The 22,294-nt window shown below is 36.9% G+C and overlaps 1 protein-coding gene across 1 annotated transcript in view; it reads left to right on the plus strand.

The window, feature by feature from the left end:
- ATP9B (ATPase, class II, type 9B) overlaps positions 1-22,294 on the plus strand; it is a gene marked incomplete at its 5' end in the record, with an annotated part of 136,298 nt that overhangs the window by 57,872 nt on the left and 56,132 nt on the right. Inside the window, one exon of the mRNA XM_009892792.1 lies at positions 4,249-4,325. Within this exon, the coding sequence (XP_009891094.1) occupies positions 4,249-4,325 (77 nt within the window). The remainder of the gene's footprint in view (positions 1-4,248; positions 4,326-22,294) is intronic.

Consider the following 22,294-nt stretch of genomic DNA (forward strand, 5'->3'; position numbering starts at 1 on the left):
ATTCTGATTTTTTTCCACATAAAGGCAACATCCCAGTGAGTTTCAGAAATGTAGCAGCAAGGTACGGAGTCTATGTGCCATTCTTAATATCTATGTTTTTGCTGTGGAATTAATAATAGTCCCTGAAGGAAAGGAAATTTTGGTTAGTGAAAACTTGAAAAGCTGCTGTCATTGAAGAAAGAACTTTAAATATAATTAAATAATTTAAACTATCAAGTATTTTGAAAACCTCTTAAGTTATCTTCAATTAAATTGCTTATCTTTCAGATAATTTGTGTTTGTGACACCCCTTATTGTGGTGTTTGTGATTATTGAAAGCTTTGGTAGATTTCCTTTCAGAAAGGGAGAGAGTGAAGTCAAGAGTTAAATTTTAAAAAGCCTCAAAAGTTCCACTACAGTACGGACTTTAACTTTTTGCTCTCCATTTAGTGTGATGAGCAGTGTGGTTCAAACTCTAAACAAGATAATGCCGTTTTCTGAGAGACCTGCTGACATATCTGTTACAAGGAGATTTGTATTAATGAAACTTTGTGATCGTTTTGCCAGGTGTCAGTTTGTCAGAGCCACTTTAGATAAAATCAGAACAATTTGTATAACTGCACAGTTGTAAAAAGCACTATTTTGTGCCAAGTCCTACACACGATTTTAATTAATTTGGCCACTCTCTTGTTTTTATACGGTTCACATAGTGCTTGGGAGACACCAAAAATTAATAGGATCACATGTTAGATGCAGCGTATGCCTGGCTATTTGTGTGCGTTAATTCTGCATGTCCTCTCTTATCCCTTTTCCAGGCCTACATGTTTATTCTAGTGGTATCTCCTGCAGCTTCTCTCTCCTTCGTTAACCACTCTGCCCTTACCAATCAGCAATGGCCCAATTTACATGAAAGCCAATTCACATAGAGACCCATAAGTAAAAATACTTGACTCGTTGCTTTTAATAAGCCCGGGCTTGTAGTACAGCTATGCTTCCAGGAACCCCCAAGTGGATGCAGTTCTTCCTACTGTGGACCAGGGTGGAGTTCAGTGCAAGTATGCATCTCTCTTCACAAGTGGTATTAAGCGTAGATTTGCTGAGGATAATGAGAGGGAATAGTGGGTAAAAACCCCATCCAGAACACCGTAACTGTCCTTGGTGCAACCACTGTGGAACAACACTAAAACTAGGCTTGAAGTTCCCTACACCGATGCAATTTAGGTCTAAGGAACCTTAGATTTACCAGTGATATTGTGCTAGTAACTAACAACCCCAAAAGTTTAAAATTGACCATCAACACCTTAGTAAAAGCAGCAGCTCAGTCAGATTTAGCCAAAATTATTATCAAAATTCAGTAGTCAAAATGGATTTTATTTTACTTTCACCTTTGAAACCAACTTTTCAAGGAGCAAAATATGAGACAAGTAGGATGGCTTGTTTTCCCGAGTGGCATCAGCTTATCCAGGTGAAACTTACTGGAAAGGTGCTATCTGGAACAGAAGAGTCCTCCCCAACTTTCACTGAACTAAGGAGCTACAAAGGCAGAGATTGTTGGGGTGTGCAGGAGGGGATTCCCTATAGGTTATCCTCTGCTGTGCTCTGACAATTGGACAAAGGTCAGCTCAGAGGATCACTCCAAAATAAAGTGCCCCAAAGGGATATGGGCATTGGTTGGAGATCAGTAGATAGAGTTCAGAAACCATGGATTGATGACTATTCCTTTACAAAAGTCAGGAGGAATTTTGGGGTGTATTGGAGGCATGTTACCTGTATACTAATGTGCAAATATACATGTGGAACTGTCAGCAGAGGCAAACTAGCTTTGGGGAAAATGTTATGTCAAGGAAAGGCTTGAAAAAAAGCTTTAGTACATAGGGGAAAAGAGTAGAAAAACTAATTTAATTGTCCAGAGGTAATTTGTAATCACTGATATTTCATATGTTTTCACTTCAATTCTCATTTTTGAGTAAATGAAACTTCCCTTAATGCCAACATCTTCAACTGTCATATTTTTTTCTTTGTGGGTTTCTTCAATTTTTTTATGACCTGTTACACTGCAAGACTAGTGATAGCAGATCTTGTATGTGGTCAGATTGCCAAAGACAAATTAAGTTACTTAGTGTCAGACAAGTGTGTAATACTTCTACAGTTAAAGTTTTCTAAGCAGGGTGTTTCTGACAAGTTATGTGTCATGGTTTGGGCTGGAGCCATGACCCTGGTGTTGTCAGCACCAAGGCTGGCATCAACCCTCAAACCAGGACATGATGTTAATTATTTCTTTATAGCATAAAGACAGCAATATCACATTATTGGTTGTACTGCCATAAAGCCATTTCAGGTAACTTGAAAAAGTAATAAAAATAAGACTTTTGTTTTGTGCTAGAAAGTGTGATAGTAGCATATTAATAAAACCTAAATTTTAATTTAATAAAAAAATTTATTTAGTGATGCTGAGGCCAAGTTTTCCTACACCATCCAGTAATAATTGACTAAAAGGTAATTGGAACTGGGGAATCATTTTTATAAGTTAATGAACAGGACAATATTTTTGTGTGGGATTCTATCAAAGTAATTAATTGGGTGAACTAGACTTTACATTATAGATGACAAAGCTTGCAGGCAATGCGTATATGATATGCGTATAGAACCATTGTTCTCATTTTTGTATACCTTGTGAAGGGCAGTTATTTATGTTGTGTGTTAACTTCTGAAAAGTTGGAGACAATTTTAAGTTCAAGGATAAGTTTTTAACCAGTTGCATTGAAAGTATTATTTCCATTAAAAATAACAAAAGCATGTTGTTATTTTTATGAATGTTAATGAAACAAATTATAATGATCCTTCATAGTCAATTCTGGAAAACAACATTCACAATACTCTATATATTGCATAAATGTTTGGGCTTTTTCATGGAATCTTAGAATGGTTTGACTTGGAAGGGGCCTTAAAAGATTTAGTTCCAACCCCCCTGCCATGGGCAGAGATGCCTCCCACTAGATCAGGTTGCTCAAAGCCTCGTCCAGCCTGGCCTTCAACCCATCCATGGATGGGGCATCCACAGCTTCTCTGGGGAGCCTTTTCCAGTGCCTCACCACCCTCAGAGTAAAGAATTTCTTCCTATTATGTAATCTCAAGCAACCTTCTGTCAGTTTAAAACTGTTACCCTGTCCTGGTTCCGGCAGGGATGGGGTTAAATTTCTCCAGGAGCCGGCAGGGGGCAGTATTCCATCCCACCTGAGCCATGCCCGGGCTATAGCAGGCGCTAGCCGGGGAGAGGGGAGCAGTTGCCACTTGGGGGTGGGCTGAGGCCATGCGGGTCCGGTGGCGGTACTGTAATTGCATCTTCATATCCCTTTATCGGTGTTACTGTTTTGTTTTCATCTTCCCTTTTGCTGTTCTGTTAAATTACTCGATTTTAACCCATGAGTTTTTCCCTGTCAATTTCTTTTTCCATGGCTGTGGGAGTTGCCCAAGCAGCTGCATGGTTCTTTGTTGCCGGCTGAGGCCAAACCACAACATACCCCTTGTCCTATCACTACACTCCCTGATAAAGAGTCCCTCCCCATCTTTCCTGTAGGCCCCCTTTGGAAGGCTGCTATAAGGTCTCCCCAGAGCCTTCTCTTCTCCAGGCTGGACAACCCCAACTGTCTCAGCCTATCCTCATAGGAGAGGTGCTCCAGCTTTCTGATCATCTTTGTGGCCCTCCTCTGGACCTGCTCCAACAGGTCCATGTCCTTCTTATGTTGGGGAGCCCCAGAGCTGAACGTAGTTTTCCAGGTGAGGTCTCACAAGAGGAGAGTAGAGGGGCAGAGTCACCTCCCTCAACCAGGTGGCCATGCTTCTTTTGATGCAGCCCAGGATACGGTTGGCCTTCTGAGATGCGAGCTCACGTTGCCAGCTCATGTTGAGTTTCTTATCAACCAACACCCCCAAGTACTCCTCAGGACTGCTCTCAATCCATTCTCTGCCCAGCCTGTATTTGTGCTTGGGATTGCCCCAACCCACGTGCAGGACCTTGCATTTGACCTTGTTAGAACTTTGAGGTTTGCACAGGCCCACCTCTCAAGCCTGGCCAGGTTCCTCTAGACAGCATCCCTTACCTCCAGCATGTCTGCTGCTCCACACAGCTTGACGTCGTTGGCAAACTTGCTGAGGGTGCACTCATACAATTGATTTGTTACAGGGACTGTAAATTACTGCAAGTTTTAATTCAGACAAATTTCTCTTAACTACTTGACACCTCTGTTTTTTTGTTTGTTTGTTTTTCAGGAACTGTAATTGGTGTTGTCATTTACACAGGCAAGGAAACTCGAAGTGTAATGAACACATCCAATCCAAAAAATAAGGTAAGTTAGCCTTACTGTGGGATTTTCTACTTTTGTTTTCATAAAAATAGATGTACCAAAAATCTCTTACTCTGTATTTCGTGTGTGCTGAACTGTCTTGAATTTTGGTATGAGAAGTGAATTCTGCCTCAGTCTCATTTCAGAAGTAAAATTATTCTTCCTTTAGCTAGGAGTGTTACAGGTACTAATGGAAACTTTTGTCTTCAGAGAATAAATGCGTATCTTCAGACTTCTATCTCACAGCTAAATGTTAATTCCCACTTCACTTCTCTCAGATTATTTTACTGTAAAGTATTTGGCCAAAGCTACACGATAGTTTTAAGGAATTTTAACAGACTACTAAAGTTTATTTGGGCTCCCAGAGGAAGTAGAGCAAGGTAACTGAGGTTCCAGTCAGTACCCAGAGTGCTCTTCCAAGGATGTTTCTAAGCAATGAAAACTTTGTCAAGACATGTGTCAGTTGAAAAGATACCAGAAGTTTGAGTGCTTCCCTCTGTACAAGGTTCCTTCAGTTCAAAATACAGCAAATAGCTCTTCATTTCATCAGTAATGTTTCGAATGTAAGTTGGGGAGGGCCCTCGATTATAAAGAAATGAAACTTCAGTTGTAGGCTGTATCTTACAACCTAGACCTGTGTTTAGGTAGAAGATAATTATATTAAGAAAGGAAAAAATTCTTGCAAGAGGTTTAGAAAAAAATCAATTGTGACAGGTTGCCATTTTCACGCCATTCATAATAAGTTGCTCTAAGTAGAAACATCAAGAATGAAATGATAATACAAATTGCTTGAAGCAGTTATTGCAGTCCCCTGAGTGTATTGATTTGTGTTTGTAATGAAGAGATGCTTTTAAATGTCTCATGGACAGAGACAGGTGATATGTACCATTACATGGATTAAGATGGCCTTTTATTATTTTAATCTTTATAACATACATTTTAAAATAATAGAGTAAAGTGGAACCAGAATGTTTATGGTGCATAATTATTTTCTATTCCATCTGGTACAAAGATGAGCCCTTTAGTAACAGAGTCTTTCTCTAAGAATTCTGAACAACTTCTGACTTAAAAATAATTCTCACAGGTGTTTAAAATGAAATTATTTAATACAGTAAATCGATAGAGGAATATGCATAAATGTAACATGCTTTACCCAAATTCAACAGATTCTGGAGGTATATTAGATTTTTAGTAAATATTTGTTAAATATTTTTTTTGCATTAATGTTTCACACAGAAAACTATCATAACAGTAAAGGGATTTGGTTTTAAAATTTCCATGATGTTTTCAAAATTACTATTAATTTTAAAGTAGTTGCTCCAAATTTTCATCAGCAAAAGATTAAGTAGCAGGTAAACCTACAAAAAAGATCCAGCATCATGTTGACAAGCTGTGGCATGGTTTTTACTATTATGACAATACATGTACCACCCTTGCTTGCATAATACTTTAATATTACAGCTGCTAACAATTAAATGTTGTGTTCTTTCATCTACAGTGGGAACCTAAATAACTTATTATTTTCATGAAGTATTAAAGCAAAATACTACATGTACACATGCACACGCATGCACACACACAAACTACCAGAGCCAAATTCTAATATTATTTATGTAGCATGTATTTCACTATCAGTATATGAACCCTATCTAAAATAATTAGCTTAGGAACAATTCAGGGGAGGTTTAGACTGGGCATTAGGAAGCATTTCTTTACCAAGAGGGTAGTCAAACCCTGGAACAGGCTTCCTAGAGAGGTGATCGATGCACCATGCCTGTCAGTGTTTAAGAGGCATTTGGACAAAACCCCTAACACACGCTTTAACTTTTGGTCAGGGCTGAATTGATCAGGCAGTTGGACTAGATGATCATTGTAGGTCCCTTCCAACTGAAATAATTTATTCTGTTCTAATTAGAAATCACGCTTTAAAATAGCATTTTATCTGCCACTGATAAAACAGGTGATGCCTGTATAACGAAACTGTACTCGTTAGTTGTCTAAAGGCTTTTCAAGGAGTCATTGACCTGTTAAGATGTTCAGTATTCTAAGTATGTATATTCATTTGTTTCTTGAAGGTGCTTAGTTCTTAGTACCATAATTAGATGATAGGAATCTACTGAATGTGAATAATGAGGCTTAATATACTATATGTAAAATTATCTGCTTTAACCGTCTCTGCCTTGGTAGTTGCTCTATAGAATATTTCAAAAATGTAAAAATTAATCTTATACTGAGCAAGTGAAGACTTTGTCTAGAGCCTATTTTCTACATAATCTGCATCAACTGTGTCAACTGTCTTTCAAATTATTCTGTAAATGAGTCCTGTGTGTACCAATTCCTCAACAATAATACTGGTGCGGGGTTTTTCTCTCTATGGACTGAGCATCTTTGTTTAAAGCAGTTGCCAGCAAGTAACGTGACCAGCAAGGATGGATTTGGGAACTAAGTACAGAAAAACATTTAAGGCTATGGCAGATGAGTAGGTGATAAAATGCAGTACTTCAGTGTAAAAAATAGTTGTCAATATTTTTGATGTGTAGTTTTAACTCTACCTTTCTGTGGAGTTAATCTTACTGTCTCTGTATCTTCTACCATGGTGCTGTGGTTTAAGCCTGGCAGGCAGCTAACACCACGCAGCCGTTCGCTCACTCCCCCCCTGGGGAGAAAACCAGAAGAGTAAAAGTGAGAAAACTCATGGGTTGAGATAAAGACAGTTAAATAGGTAGAGCAAAAGCTGCATGCACAAGCAAAGTAAAACAAGGAATTCATTCACTGCTTCTCGTCAGCAGGCAGGTGTTCAGCCATCTCCAGAAAAGCAGGGCTCCACCATGTGTAATGGTTACTTGGGAAGAGAAACACCATAACTTTGAAGGTGTTGTCCTGTCCCGCCCCGCCCTGCTTCTTCTCCCAGCTTTATATGCTGAGCATGATGGCATATGGTATAAAATATCCCTTTGGTGTGTTGGGGTCAGCTGTCCTAGCGGTGTCCCTGCCCAGCTTCTTGTGTACCGCCAGCCTACTTACTGGTGGTGTGGTGTGGGCCTTGGTGTGGGCCAGAAAAGGCCTGGACTAAAGTATGCACTGCTCAGCAATAACTGAAACATCTCTGTATTTATCAACACTGTTTTCAGCACAAATAGCCCCATACTAGCTACTATGAGGAAAATTAACTCTATCTCAGCCAAAACCAGCACACATTGGTTTGCATACTTCTGTAAGATAAGACGCTTCTTGCCTGTAGGTGATATTCTCTGCTAGTTAGCCTTGCAACAGGCAGACAAGCAGCAGTCAGTTCATTCCTCCTCTGTGTATTTGGGAGGGGGAATCTTCCTGTATTTTCTCAAGCTTGACAATAATGATTACATGTTGGATAGGGTATGTAGCATTAAGAGCCAAAAGGAGGGCAAAGGAAGTCTAAAATAGTCTTTGAGATTAGAAGATATATTGCAGTTGAGATATTAAAGATTCAAACATAAAAAAAATAATAATAACCTGCATCTAACTGTTGCTGAAACAAAATTGAAATTAAATTGATCAATTGTGATATTGCTGCAAACTCAAGAGGAAATAAGTCTGCCCCTTCTTCTGCTTTAGAGAACAATTTTTCCAAATACTATTTGGAACTGGTTTTATATGGCAGACTGTCTCTGCTGCCTTTGAAAATGAATAAAAATAATATTCTAGAGATTTTGCTGTAAAACGTGTTGATATGCTCTTGTTGGGAATGTAGTTCAGTGGTGCTCATGTCTTCTAGCATTGGAGAAAGCAAACTCTGAAATCTGTTTCTCAATTTACGTTGCCCAAATCAAACTTATATGTCTAGAAATAAGCAAGAAATACGTGGGCTTGACTCTTTTATCCTTCCTCTCTTCATTGGAATACAGATAGCTGCTTTAGTTCTATTTCTTGCTGGAGCATAACATTACTACTGTACTTCATACTATAAACTTTTTTTTTCCCCCCTGCTCTTTTTTTTTTTAGTTTTCCTGCTTAAGGGTAGATGTTTTTTGACTAAAACAGTATTAAAATTTAGAGATGCGGACCTGTTCTATAAACACTGAGCAGAAAACTAAAATTGAAATAAGCTTAAGCAAACTTGTGAAACGTACATACCTGTTCAAGCGTGTTGTTTAACTGTATGTAAAACTTAAAAGGATTTATTGTGTTTGCTGAAGTATTTAGTCATTCAAGCAACAATTTTCTTAACTTAAAGTCAACACTTTGTTGGTTTATTACAATTATAAAAATTGTTTCATTGCCTAAGGTTGCAGACGCAGTCTGAAAAACACAGAGAGTGAAGAGATTTTTCTTAATGGATCAATTCAATATGTTTTTAATTCCAAACAACATAAAGAAAAACTTATGACAAGGTTTAATTTCAGTCTAAAATGATATATGTTATGTGCTTTAGATAAACGTAGAAATGGTAACATCAACATTATTATAGTGTAATGACTCTCTATTTTACCTCATTGGCAGTCACATCAGCTTGCTCAGGAATGCAGTTCCAGCCTTTAAAAAAAAAAAAAGTCAGATTGAATTGTGCTCCTCACAATGCTGTAATCAGTAATCAATCCTATTTGGATAGATATTCTTAAACCTTGGCTTTTTGGATGAAGTTGGACTTGTCAATGCTAAAGGTCATTTATAGGTGTTAATTAACCAAGAGGGAAATTAACAAACTAAGGTTATTTATTTATTTTGTCTGGCATTTTGCAGTGTTCTCATTCTTACCTATTTAAATAGTGCAGAATAGATTTTTATTTTCTAAATCTAGAATTGTTTTTTCAGTTTTGGTCGTCATAGAAAGCAAGATTGTTAGCACAGCCCTTTTGGAAATGTGACCTTTTTCCATCAGTGGCAACAGATTTTGGGGGTAAAGTTAAAAAAACATAATATATTTGGAGGGAGACAGAAATAAATTTGAGAGACTGTATTTTGTGTACTAAGATTGAAACATTAAAATTACTTGGACTGTGCAACATACATAGACACACTCAGAATTTACACAGTAATGCACCAAAATGAGTAGACATTATCTTAAATAGAACTCCTGAGAAATCAGTAGCCTCTGTAAAGGAGCTACAGCATGTAATCTGCCTAGTGTGCTTCAGATTAGTACAAAAATAGTTTTTATGTCGCTAATCCTTACAAGCAGCATTCAAAACACTTTTTTTTTTTTTCCCTTATATTATGGAATTCTACATCTGCTGTTATGTTTTAACATCAGAAGTAAAACTTCATAGTAACCATTCTGTGTTCATTGAAACAGTAATATTTTTTTTTCCCTAATTCTTCACTAGCCTGAAAGCTAAATGCTGCATTTCTTGACTGGTGCTTTGGTGATTTTGCAAATGTTGTTTGTTCAGTGTTTGGGGGTTTTTGTGTTGTAAAAAATTCTGGTAAACTGAGGCAACATCACTTCATCTCCCCCGCCTCTCCCTCCCCCCTGACTTCTCTTCCTAGTGTTTTGTGACCAAATTTACTTCTTTACATTTAAAAGGCTTCTCTATGCTTGTTCTTCTCTCTCACCCATTTTATGAGAATAATTTTTGAAAAATATTTCCTAAAAAAAGGACACACCCCTCATCCACTTCTTTATTTGAAGTGAAATAGAGTGGCTGGAGCAGATTCATGTGTTCCAAGAAATTGGTATCACTTTGCCAATTTAGCCGTTCAGTGTACTATTTTCAGTACTCCTGCCTTGACACACTTTTTTGAACATCCTTACATTTGGTTGTCCAACATGTTGTAGTTGCATTAGTAATTCGTATCTGTTCCACCTCAAAGGCTGACATTTGTGAGTCCAACGTGCGTTTCTGTTCATGAGTACCTATGTTAACATTAGTAGCTCTTGTGTACTATGCCACCAGTCTTCTCCATAACAGAAGTAGAATCGCATTGTGAATCTTGCATGTCAGTATAGACTGAGGGAAGAAAATGCCCCATGAAATCCCATCAGGTAACACAAATGAGAATTGTGTTATTAGAATTGTGCCTTAAAAATGCACTGACCTTATCCTGCTACTTGCTACACTGTTATGTAAGGGCCCAGTAACTTCACTTACATGTTTTTCGTATTAAACTGATAATTTGATGTCCATAGTCTATTTGAGAAGAATGGCTTTCTGTGGCCGTATGTCTGTACGGACTAGGATAAAAGCTGAACCTTGAAAACTTCTGTGGCTCTTAGTGACAAATTTCAAGGATTTATAAAAAGAAAAGGTTTTATGTAGCATTTTTTTATTGCGGTATGGTCTGCTGTGCTTAATCCTCCTAAAAACTCCTCTTTGTATGGGATAAAATTGAGAAGGCTGTCACAAACAGGTAGTAAGTAGTCCTCAAACTTAGTTTGTCCCCTGTACCCAAACCTTCTGTTCCAAGAAACTGTGAAACCACCAGCTTCCCTTGAAGTGTGGGAATGCCTCTCTTGGTGTAAGGGAGAATAATTGGGATGAGGCCATGCAGAAATACATGTAATGTAGTATTGGTGCTTTTCTCTCTGTGGGCTGTCAGCTCTGAGCAAAGGAAAGAAAGTAGCAAAAAGTGGAAAAAGAGTAACCCCTGCCAAAGACTAGAGTGTCTCAGTGAGACCGATGGAACAGTGTTAGGTGAGGAGGAGGGCAAAAGATGTATTTCCTGAAAACTTTGGAAAGAAAGGGCTGAATGGCAGAGGAGCACCCTTGTTTTTCCAAAACAGGGATTAGAATGTAGGAATGTTGATGCTTGGAAATGCTCAGCGGTGTTTTAGCAAACCAAAAGCAAAATTTCCGTGTCCTTCACTCTGAGCCAGAGAGAACATCTACCTACTGTCATTACCAGTACCTCCATTAACTGCAACAGCAGAAGTGTGGAAGTGGGATTTTCAATCCTCAGATGACTTGTATGGAAAATGTATAGTTCTACAGCAAGGAACTGAGGTTTGCAGTTTTCTTTCATGTATAGAAGAATATGAGGCTTATACCACTATATTAAAACAGTAACAAAACAGTAAGACTGAAAGTCTTGGTTGACTTTGAGTGTATATGTGGACAGAATTCACTTAATGCAAACTAGGATGCTGTACCAGGGTTTTTTTATACACTCCTATATTATTTACAGCATGCTCTACAACTTCTGCAATTGCTTCTTTCCAGCAACTTGATACGGAGTTTTTATCCACGTTACCGGTGCTTCTCAAATAGCAGTGTATGTTTTTTTTATACTCCTCTACTTTACATTCTTCTCTTGAAAAGTAATAAAATGGTAATACTACAGACTGGAAACTGGGGCACAAACGATCAAAGGGGGAACACACTGCTATAACTCAAATACTGGTACTGTTGGGTTTGCATGGACATGATGTCGGCAGCCTTAGAGCAAACATGATCCTAATGTATTTTGTTTGGCATCTGGAAAATAATAGTAGATCATCACTTGCTTATCTACGTTGCTGTTACGTCCCTGGGCTAGAGAATAAGTTGTTCCATGATGTAGTCTGCTATCAGTTCACAAGTTAAGGCCCCAGAATAACCTGTCCCCTAACTTTTAAATTTTTTCTGAAAGCAACAATTATACATATTGTGTAATTGGTATACCAAGTCATGCGATGCATCTTTTCTGGTTAAGTGTAGTTTAGCATGGCGCAACGCATTGCTATGCGGCGTCTGAGTCCCCCAGCCTAACTGCCGCTCAAGTACTGCACTGAAGAGTTTGTCTACACTGTGTTATGGTACTGGGCTACCTGGGACACGGATGTTGAATCAATGTTTCTACTTCACCTGGTGCCACTTTCTGTTTACAGTCCTACTGCAAGGCAAAGTCTGTGCAATAACATTTAATAGAATTTAGTTCAAATTAATTGTTATGTAACAATATACAAAAGCAAGGGAATGGGTCTTTGGTAGTAAGAAAGAATTCTCACTATACTCTGGGTAAACTTCTGGGTTTACTGTATATTTTAATGTCACTGGCAAACTCTTCCATTGATTTTGCTAAGCCCAACAATTTATTCATAGCTGTAGAATTCCTACAATGTTAAATTCATTCCCATTTATAAGAATATAGGAGGATAAAAATTGGTGTGTTCCAGAATGTGAATGACTAGCCATAAGCCATGTCTGAATCGGAGTCCTAAATTTTTGTGATTTTCACCAAGAATTTAATTGACGGTGTTCTGAGATATCACTTCCCATTTTGGAGACTCGCATTAAAAGTTGCTTGCATTTTGTTCTCTTTTAGTATGCTTTAAATGTGAATATGTTAACATTTGGCTCAGCAGGTCAATGTCGTTTCACACCAGTGTTTGAGGAAGGATCAATGGTGGAGTACGCCATTTCTGCAGTAGTCCCTAAAATAGATTAATCTTGCAAAACAGCCCAAGCAACTCTTAAAATAGATCAGTCTGTGGAATAGAAACAACTTGTTGCTTATTCACCAGAAATACAGTTACAGAAATACAATTACCTGTAGCAAACTAAGCTAAACCAAATGATTTTTGGTAAAATACAGAAACCATATGAAATTTTATCATCCTACAGAAGACAATGCAAAAGGAAGATTCCTTGTGTAGTTGACATGTGTTGGGTATCCCAGTGAGCTGTTAAGAGGCAGTCCCTGATGGCTATTTCCTCTCAGCTGCTGCCTCCACTGCTGCTAATCAGTTGCAGGAGTTTGTTTTTTTCACTTGCCTTGCTCCTTACAACTATCAGAGTTAACCATGCCATTGGCAAAATGCGGCTGCTGGGAGGTGGAGAGGGTAGGGGCAGAGGGCGCTGCCTCTCAGATACTTCCAACCTCATCTGACGGCTTACAACTGCCCCGTCTTCATAATGCTCTGCCTGCGAGTCTGTGCTGGCAGTATGCAAGCCAAAGTGGTGGTAACCAAAATACTGACGGTGTGGGAATAGTCATGTGTTTTCCTATGTTAGGGTTACGTTCTGTGTATCGGGTGTTTGTTAATAAGAACAATGTACCACAGTTGTCACTGATTTTTATTGTGTGGTTTGGTTGTTTTTTTTTTTTCCTTACTGCATGTATTTTATTGGAAATCTGAAACCTTTAACTTAATTGTGGAATGTTCTATATGCTTTCCTTAGTAAAGATGCACGCATGCATTCCTGAAACTTACAGATCTAAAAACCTGATACTTCAACTGTGTGGAAGATCAGGTGTGCATAATATCTTTAAGCACTCTAGTGATTATTAGAAAAGCCTATATAATTTTTATTTTGTGTCATTTTCCATAATTTGTACAACGTTTTCATATTTTTCTGAATTTGCTCATTTTTTTTCCAATATGGAAAGGGATTATGTAAGGAGGAATAGAGAGCTTTTGTGGTGGGCATGTTGAAAGTATATTAATTATTTTAATTTTTTATTATTATGAAAGAGGGATGTCTTAAATGTCAGAAACCAGGATCTTTCAGAGACCTGCGGAGCATTCTTGAAGTAGACACTCATCTGATGTTCAGTTCTTTTATTTGGATGCTTTACAGGCATTATTGTTTAGCTGGCTAGACTTCTTTTTATGTAGAGCAAGTACAGAAAAACATGTCTTCTGTGTGTTTTCATTTATGAGACTTCTTAATTTGTGCAGCTGAAGTCTGATGTATTTCTCTAAGTGCTGGAGGCTTAGTAACCGTGATTCACATGAGTTGGAATCTTAGTCTACAGTGCTGAATATCTAGAGGGAAAGGAAAGTTCTATACATATCAGGACATAGTATTTGTTTTGATATAGGCTGAACATAGCGATCATAACTAAGATAACTTGCTTAGTTCTGTTTGCACCCTTAAAGTAACGGGCTTGTCATATTCTTAACAAATATGATCTTTGCCCTTCTTTTTTACCTCAGTTCAGAGTGCAAGCCTGTGGATAGATTGAGCATTAAAATCAAAATACCAGCTTGTACTGGATGAAAATAATGTGGTTTAGATTGTGGATTAGTTCGCAGAGTGGATTGCTCTTCATATTCTTAAAGATAATTCCTTTCCCATCATATCTTTTGGAATGTATCCCAAAACACTGTTTATACAAAACAGTGTTCAGTTTCATCTCTTTTATGATTTGGAGACTTTGTGGAATCTTTTCTTAATCTCATAGTATCCAAGGAATCCACTCAAATATTTTCTTTCATAAAAGTAAAGATAGATGACTTATGACTCAGCTGAAAACAAGATTCTTCCTCAGGGTTTGAGGGACAGGTTTTTTATTTCAGCTCTCCCTATCACATAGAGCTCTTTTTTCTAGTTTAAGTTTGAAAGTGGTTGGGCAGTTGTTTATTTCCTTCTTTTGAAGGAACAGTTGAAAAATTGGTTTGATTCACTGTGTTCTAATTACCTGCTATATGTATAGCCTGTTTCTCAATGTGGCTCTGCCAGCACCACTCCTCTGCTTCATATTGCATATCCCTTTCTTCTGACTGCCTTCCCCCTTGGCTTGTTCTGCTTCTCCACCGTATTATTCTAGTCTTTCTAATGCTTTTAGTAGTTCCACCTATCCCTTTTCTTTCCTTCATCTCCACACAAATCTCACACATCCTTGTTTTTCTCTGACCATGCAGCACCTTTGTGAAGAAAAAGTTTAACCCTTTGTTAAGCTGAAATTATTAAAGGATATTCTTCATCTGTCACAGTTCACTTGCCTTGAAAAATACTGTCTTAGTTTGCACTCATTGTGCAATGATGAAGATCACGATCCTGCTTCACCTCTTCAGCTCTGTCTGCATCCTTCTGTGTGCTGCTTCCTCCCTAGCACTGTCACCTTGCTTTTAAAGGTCCTTTCAGTGCAACTCATGTATCTGTCATCTGCTTTGCTGTCAAGTTGTTGGCTTAAACTTGTGAATGCACGGTTGATTTCTCAATGGTTTTATGCATGGGAAAAGATTCACCATAAGCAGCCGAGTAGCCATTTCATTGACCTTCTCTAAATACACTTTTGAAATTCCCTGCCATCACATTTACCCAAAGGTTCTCTGGCTGTATGGCGACCTCTTATTCTCCCTTTTGGGGTTTTGTTTCAGCTATTACTGTATCATTGCTTTCTCCTTTACGCTCAAATCAACTGGGCTTGTTCCTTGGCTTGTTGAAGTAGTTTATGCAGTACCTCATTCAGGGCTGTGCTTCATGTAAGGACACCGCTCTCTGGATTTTTAGTGTAATAAAATGAAGCAAATCTGTGTGCATTTACAGATTCAGGAGTGTGGGTGGGTGGGGAAAACTAGGTTTTGTGAATGAGATACACCTAATTGTGCTTGAGCTGTGAAACAGTACTCTTGAGAGCAGTGGGCAGAAGTGTGAAGGGATATCCATTAAAGGATTGTATTCCACGTATGCATTTTCCCCTGGCCTTTTTTCCTTTTGCATCAAGGCATATATCCAGTCAGTTTCTTACTCTTGGAATGAAGAAAAAGTGTATTTATTTAGCCCTTCCTGTGTGGCACAGGTTTGGATTGTTTAACAACTATATTAGTGGGTTTTTTTACTAGGTTTGTAATGACTTCTCGCCATTGTGAGGTTAGATTCACTCTGTATGTACTGTTTTATTTTTAAATATATTTAATTCTGTAAACAATAGGTGGGCTTTTAATGCCTTGCATAATATTTTATATTCGATTTTGACCTTTCGGTTTTCTTTAAGAACCTGAATAATTTATTTCTAAGTACTTAGGAGTTTTATAGTTGTACGACACAACAGTTTCCTTGTGGAAGGTTTGCTAGCTTCCAATGACCCTTAGCTGCCATCTGGTACAAATTCAAAGTGCTTCTGTCATCTGCTGCTAATTGCTGTCACCTGCATATTGCAGTCACTCTGAGCAACTTGGATTGCAGTAAAGCAGGAAACATACTGCTTTGTATAGCTGCAATCTATCACCAATACCCATGATTTCTTTATTAATATTAATTTAATAATAAAAGAAATAAATGCATCATGAAATGGCATGAATTAATGGCATTTCATGTTTATTTTAATGACTTTCAGGGTTTAGTCTGACATTCAAAAATGTGTGTAGATTTGTATTATGAATATATTTATTATTTCAGTATTCTTCAGCCTGTTTATTCTGGTAAGATTATTCCAACTGAATCTTACAGAAGAGTTCTTTAATCTTTTTTGTAAGCTGATAAGCTTTAGTGAGGGCACTAGCCTACAGCACCATATTATATTAATGTATTTTACTTGTAATTTAGAGAACAAGAAGAATATCCTGATCTGAAGGCTAAACTGTCCCCTGTGGCACTTGCACAGCTGATAATCGTGAACTAGAAAGATGTGTATATCAAATAGTTTACAAAATGAAGCCAGCTCATGCATCATTAAACCTTATTAGCTACTTCCTTTTACAAAGATTCTTGTAGTCTTGAACATTGCATATTAACATTTTCTGCCCCTCCAACTGGAAATTATTTGCTTTATTGTAGAGTGTCAACTTGCTCTAGTTTCTGATGCGTTCTAATTGGTACTTTAGAGTATAATCATAGTGAAATACCACTCCATGCATTTCTTTATTTGGAAATTAATACAGACCTTTTCACTTTATCTGTCAATCCAGGCAACTTTTCACACAATTCCCAACTGTTGGGATTGCTTACAAACCATTAAGTATGAAATGGTTCATGTCTTTAAGAATATAAACACAAAAAGCAGGAGTTCACTTTTGTGGTAAGATGTTTTTGTTGACTTAATAGTGATAAGGCTATTTCAGCTGATAAATTTAATGATGTCAAAAACCTCAAAAATGTAGTGATATAATAAGGTTCATTTTTTGCAGATGAGATTTTGTTTAAAAAAAACCAACACTGCGTGCACATATGCGCACACATCACTTGATCACTGAATCCTGAATTTCAGCTCTCAAACCTTAGGAAAGCAAAATTTTTGAAACATTAAGCTCTCTGGATAAAAACAGTTACGTAATTAACTGCAAAAAAATTAAAATATGCAATATGTATATGCATTTGTACATATTTACAACTCAGCTGTTTGAACAGAAAGAAAATTAATTACTCCTGATCTCTATGAACAAGATTGTGGGCGGTATTGTTCCAGAACCTCATTTGTTTGCATGATCTCAGCAAGACTCATTTCAAGGCAACACGTTCTACTGAATTCTCTCTAAATATATTTTGTGTTTACTTTAGGATGGGAGGCACAAATAGCATAGAAAGTATATAAATTCTGAATAACATATAACTGTCTAAGAGAGAAGAACTAAGAACCATCTTCACAGTCCTTTTCTTGATATGCCTCTTCTAGAGATTTTGATACCTATTCCAGAAGGCCACTTTTATTTGTAAATACATCAGTGTATTAAAATTGAGCTAGAAATTCTAGATTTCATGTCATAATTTCTACTACATAGTTTAGTCTAAAAATTGATGTTTTTACATAATACTAGTGAGAAGTTGCATATCAAATCTGATCTAGAAGTCTTCACTGAGAAGGGTTGTTTTTTGTATGCCTTAAATGTTTGTGGACATTTACTCTGGATGTATTTTGGGTATTTCCATTCAGACTTGGAGAAGGCTTCCCCCATCTCCCCCTTCTTTGGCATTTTCTCCTATATTCTGACATTTAATTAATCTTTAAGGAGACTACTGCTTATTTTCTATTGTACTGAGCAGCTTTCAAGCTCCTGTTTAATTTTAAAGCACAAATAAAAACATGTACAACTTTTTTCTTTGAAAATGCAGCTTAGACTTCTAAAAACATTTTTGAACTTGATGATCTAAAAGGCCTCTTCCAACCAAAACAATTCTATGATTCTAAAGTGTTTCTTCACAGTTTGCATACAAACAAGATTTTATACTTCAGAATAGCTAGGTACAGAGAGAAAAGCTTGAAGCAGTCGAAATGCTCCATCTTTTTCTTTGCTGGGAAATAGCTGGAAATAAACTACCTTACAAATTCCCTTCTCTTTTTTATGCATTCTTGAATATTATTATGCATAATTATATATTCATATTCCTTATGAATAGCATTCAGATATAAATGCTTTGAGACAAACTCTGAAATGCTTTGTGATGTGTGGTGGTTTTCGTTGTTTTAACCTTATTTCCCGTGGAAGAAAACCTAGGTGTGGCTGGGTTTGTATCTGGCCCTATGCTGAGACAGGCTGGCTGGTAGAGTTGAGGTATATACAGGGGAGGAGAAGGGAGATTCCAGAAGTACTCCACCAATGAAATAATCACTGCATACTGCCAACAGAGATAGTTTTAATTCCTCCTTCAGTTTTTATTTATTCACTTTCACCATCTTCAGAAAGTTGCCTCAGTCACTTTAATTGTATGTGTATTGTATGTACCATATTGCTTCAATTATGCTTCCATGAAGAAAGGTTGCAGCTCTGATTTCCATGTATTTTGTGGCATAAACACCAACTTAATCTGTGCCACTGTTTCCCAATGCAGTTTTCTTTCCGACTTTCTTGTAACTTTTAAAATAGTAAAGTATAATGAAATAAAATGTATGTAATTTACACAGAAAGATTTTCAAATGCACTTCTCAATTTAACCTCGAGTAAAAGTGAAGGAAAAAAGCCCCAACCCTGTTAACTGTTTCTGAACTTACTGTTGATTTGGGATAAAATGAAATGGTAAAACTTCAAAGAAGCTTAAACTTAATGGGTTCTTGGCTTCATTTATTTAATTTAATTCTTAATGGAAAAATTGTCATGTGTGTTTTGATAACTTTAGCTCTGACCTTTCTTCCCCCAGCCCTGTTGTGAGATAAACCCTTTAAAATACATGATCATCTCTGCTAATAGCTTAATCTAGGTAGTCTACGAGGAGCTGAGTTACTAACACCTTATTTTTAATGTGGAGTAAGCAAATTTTGGATTTCTTGATATATGTTTTCAAGTGTTTGCTTAATTTCAAAGATGTCTTTGAAAAAGCTACAAGGTTCTTATACCATTTATGAAATCTTATTGAACATACACTGTGACACATAGAAAAAACACAAATGCAATCCTTGTAGTGACAAAAATAAATGCGTGCAGCTCTCTGTATAAAAAAATCTATTTAGACCAGTCAGCTGCATGGTCTGAAGTGTAGATATATTAGAATTCCCAAAATCTACCCAAATGAAAGAGCTAGCTGTTGCTACCAATTTGCAGGGTCCCTCTTATAATTGTTGTTCTTAAAGGAAGTAATACATCTTACTGAGCTATTTCATTTACTTTTTGTACGTCTATCACAATTTTTTATATTTATTTATATAATTGTGAATTCAACACAATAAAAACTTTGGGACCAGTTCTTCCCATACTAGTTTTGCAGCTACTGTGGCAAAGCTAATTATTTTCATCTGTGAGAGCAATCCATGTTTTTTTTATCTACTCAGATTTGAAAAAATGCCATCTCCCTTGAGTATGTTTTAATAATAGTGTATAATGTGTAAAGCTGCTTATTTTGTATTCTGACCATGAAAGGAACTGATGTAAAAATTACAGGTGAAATATAAATCTGAAGATAGTGCTCCAGTGTAAAATCAAACATCTGTAAATCCTGATCTTTTTTACACCCAGAATTCCATGTCTTACCAATTTTGATCACATGTAAGGAGGGTTGTTCTTAGAGTTCTTAGTTCTTGGAGTTCTTAGAAACTGAATGTTTTCTGTATGAAGTCTTGTGTACCTAGATTGTTTAAATTCAAGAGTTTCACTGTGTGAATACTTTTGGTTGTGGAAGTCTCCAGTATGACTAGTTAGCTTAGATTATTGAAGTAATTATTCTAAATTGTTGGGTGGTTTTGAGAAAATGTTTTCAATTGATTGCTTTTCATAGGAGGAGGGTATGTCACTAATGCAGCACAATCCCTATATAGATGCCAGAGTTTAAAAAGCCGTTAACCTTTTCAGTTTCCTAATATGCTCTATGCACGTTTTTATCATTCTTGTGAGTGACAAATACATAGCAAAGTCAGAGAACGTATGGTTGCAGAGCATCTGGCTACTTGGCATCTTAAGGTTTTCACCAAAACGATTCTATTGATTCTGAGTGTGTATGAAGTGTAACTTTTCGCTAGGGAGGAAATATAGTTTCTGTACACAAACTGAATTGTTGAAGTCCTTCGAATAATTAACGTTTCAAACTAAACGAGATAAATGCTGTCGGCCAAGGAAGATCATAGAGAGATGCAGGTCGCCCTGTAAAGGTACAGTGCTGTGCTTGGTACTGCATTACCGACGGCGAGCGTTTGAAAACAGTAGCTAGCGCCAACCGTGAGCACCCTCTGCTGACCAAACTACACACGGCATTTCGTTTACTGCCGCAAAGTCTGCTTGTTAGCCTTCAGTCAAGTTAAAGTGTGATACTAAAGTAAGGTGGAGGCAAATATGGATGGTTTGGCTTCATCGTTATGTAATGACTGAGTCTAAAAAGAGGGATCAAACTGAAGACTATTTAGAGACATTAGGATAGTTGAGCAAACTGCGAAAGCGTTAATGAAAACCAGATTTATAGTCAACTGGATATTAAGAATGAGTCACCTTCAGTTTCTTTCACTTTGATCTTTTGAAAGGTAATGTTTTACTACAGATACAGTAAATCATTGGTGTTTTGATAAATCGGGACACAATTGAAAAAGAAGACACACATAAGAAAGCTATGAAATCTGTGGCCAGTATTTGTCAAAATGAGTGCTTTACTTCAAGCAACTGAGTCCACTACGTGAAGTTGTGGATATAGCTTACAGTTTTTTATTGTAGTAGACTGAACTAGAGAGGTCTGAGTACCTCTAAAAACCTGGAGAGGACTTTCACGTTTCTTTGAGTATCTGAACTCAAATGATGTTGAGTCTGGAAAAGGCAGTGATATCAAATGGATGAATAAAGGAGGCAAAAAGAGGAAGGAATGTTTGAGTCTTCATTTTCTTTTAGCGTTACAGATATTGCTAGCTACAAAAGGGTAATTTTTTTCTGAAGTGATTAGTTTATTTCAAACGTAAATATTATGCAGTCATGTAAAAACAGGCAAGTCAGAAGGGTAATTTCAAAATGTGATAAACTTATTTCGCTTTTAAGAGCATTTAAACCTCTGGTTTTGAATATGCATCAAAGTATTAAAAAAAAATCTCTACTTGCAGCTTACTCTTCCTTTGGATGAGAATCATGTATTTCTTCTCGAGTTTTAAAATATTTCTGCTGTTTTAAATGCTTATCTGTTGGATATAGGCTGTATTTTGTAAGAATACGGACAAGTAATTGTAATTTGTTTCTTTGGGGATTAATGTTAAATATAAACTCCACTGGAGTAGACTAAACTAAAGTTTATTTCAATTTTACAAAGTCAAGTAGACACCACCCCCCTCTCACCCCTCCCCCCTTGATTATTGCTCTAATTCTAAAATGAATAAAACTTGTAATAGGTTTTAGTGCTTCAGAAAATCTTTTCAAGTTTTATCATTGTTGCTCTTGCGGCTAAACAAGTGCTTGGGTTGTTTGAAAATGGATCTCAGAAAAAGCAGGAATAGGTGACTTTTTTCACTAAATGCTCACTTTATGTATTTCAGTGTTTTCTTTCCTTTTCCTACCTTTGAATCTTTGAATGAGTAAGATATTGATTTAAAAGTGTAACATTCTATAAGCAAAATTTGATGGGTTTTGTTAATCAAGACAGGCTTGTAGAGAAACGTATTTGTCAGACTGTTACTTGAGTACAGTGAATTAAGGAAAGATGCTTCCTTAAACTTGAATTCACTTGCTTTGCTTGTTTTGATTCCTAATTATATTAACTTAATGTGGTTACCTGGATTGCTGAGTAGTCAAGAATTTGAATAATAGGAATAAACTTAAATTAGGAAACTTAACAAAAAAGAAACATTTACATATTCCAAAGTTGCTGTACATGTTTTTAGTGTCAAAGATAAAGAGACATCATTATCTGTTTACCTTAATTTAGCCTTTAAACACAAATTAATTATCTATTATTTCTGGGGACTATAGGAAAGATTTAAAAGATCATTGAAGAAAGCCATACATGCAGCTAACT

Source organism: Charadrius vociferus, unplaced genomic scaffold (assembly GCF_000708025.1).
Source record: "Charadrius vociferus isolate BGI_N301 unplaced genomic scaffold, ASM70802v2 scaffold629, whole genome shotgun sequence".
NCBI classification, from domain to species: Eukaryota; Metazoa; Chordata; class Aves; order Charadriiformes; family Charadriidae; genus Charadrius; species Charadrius vociferus.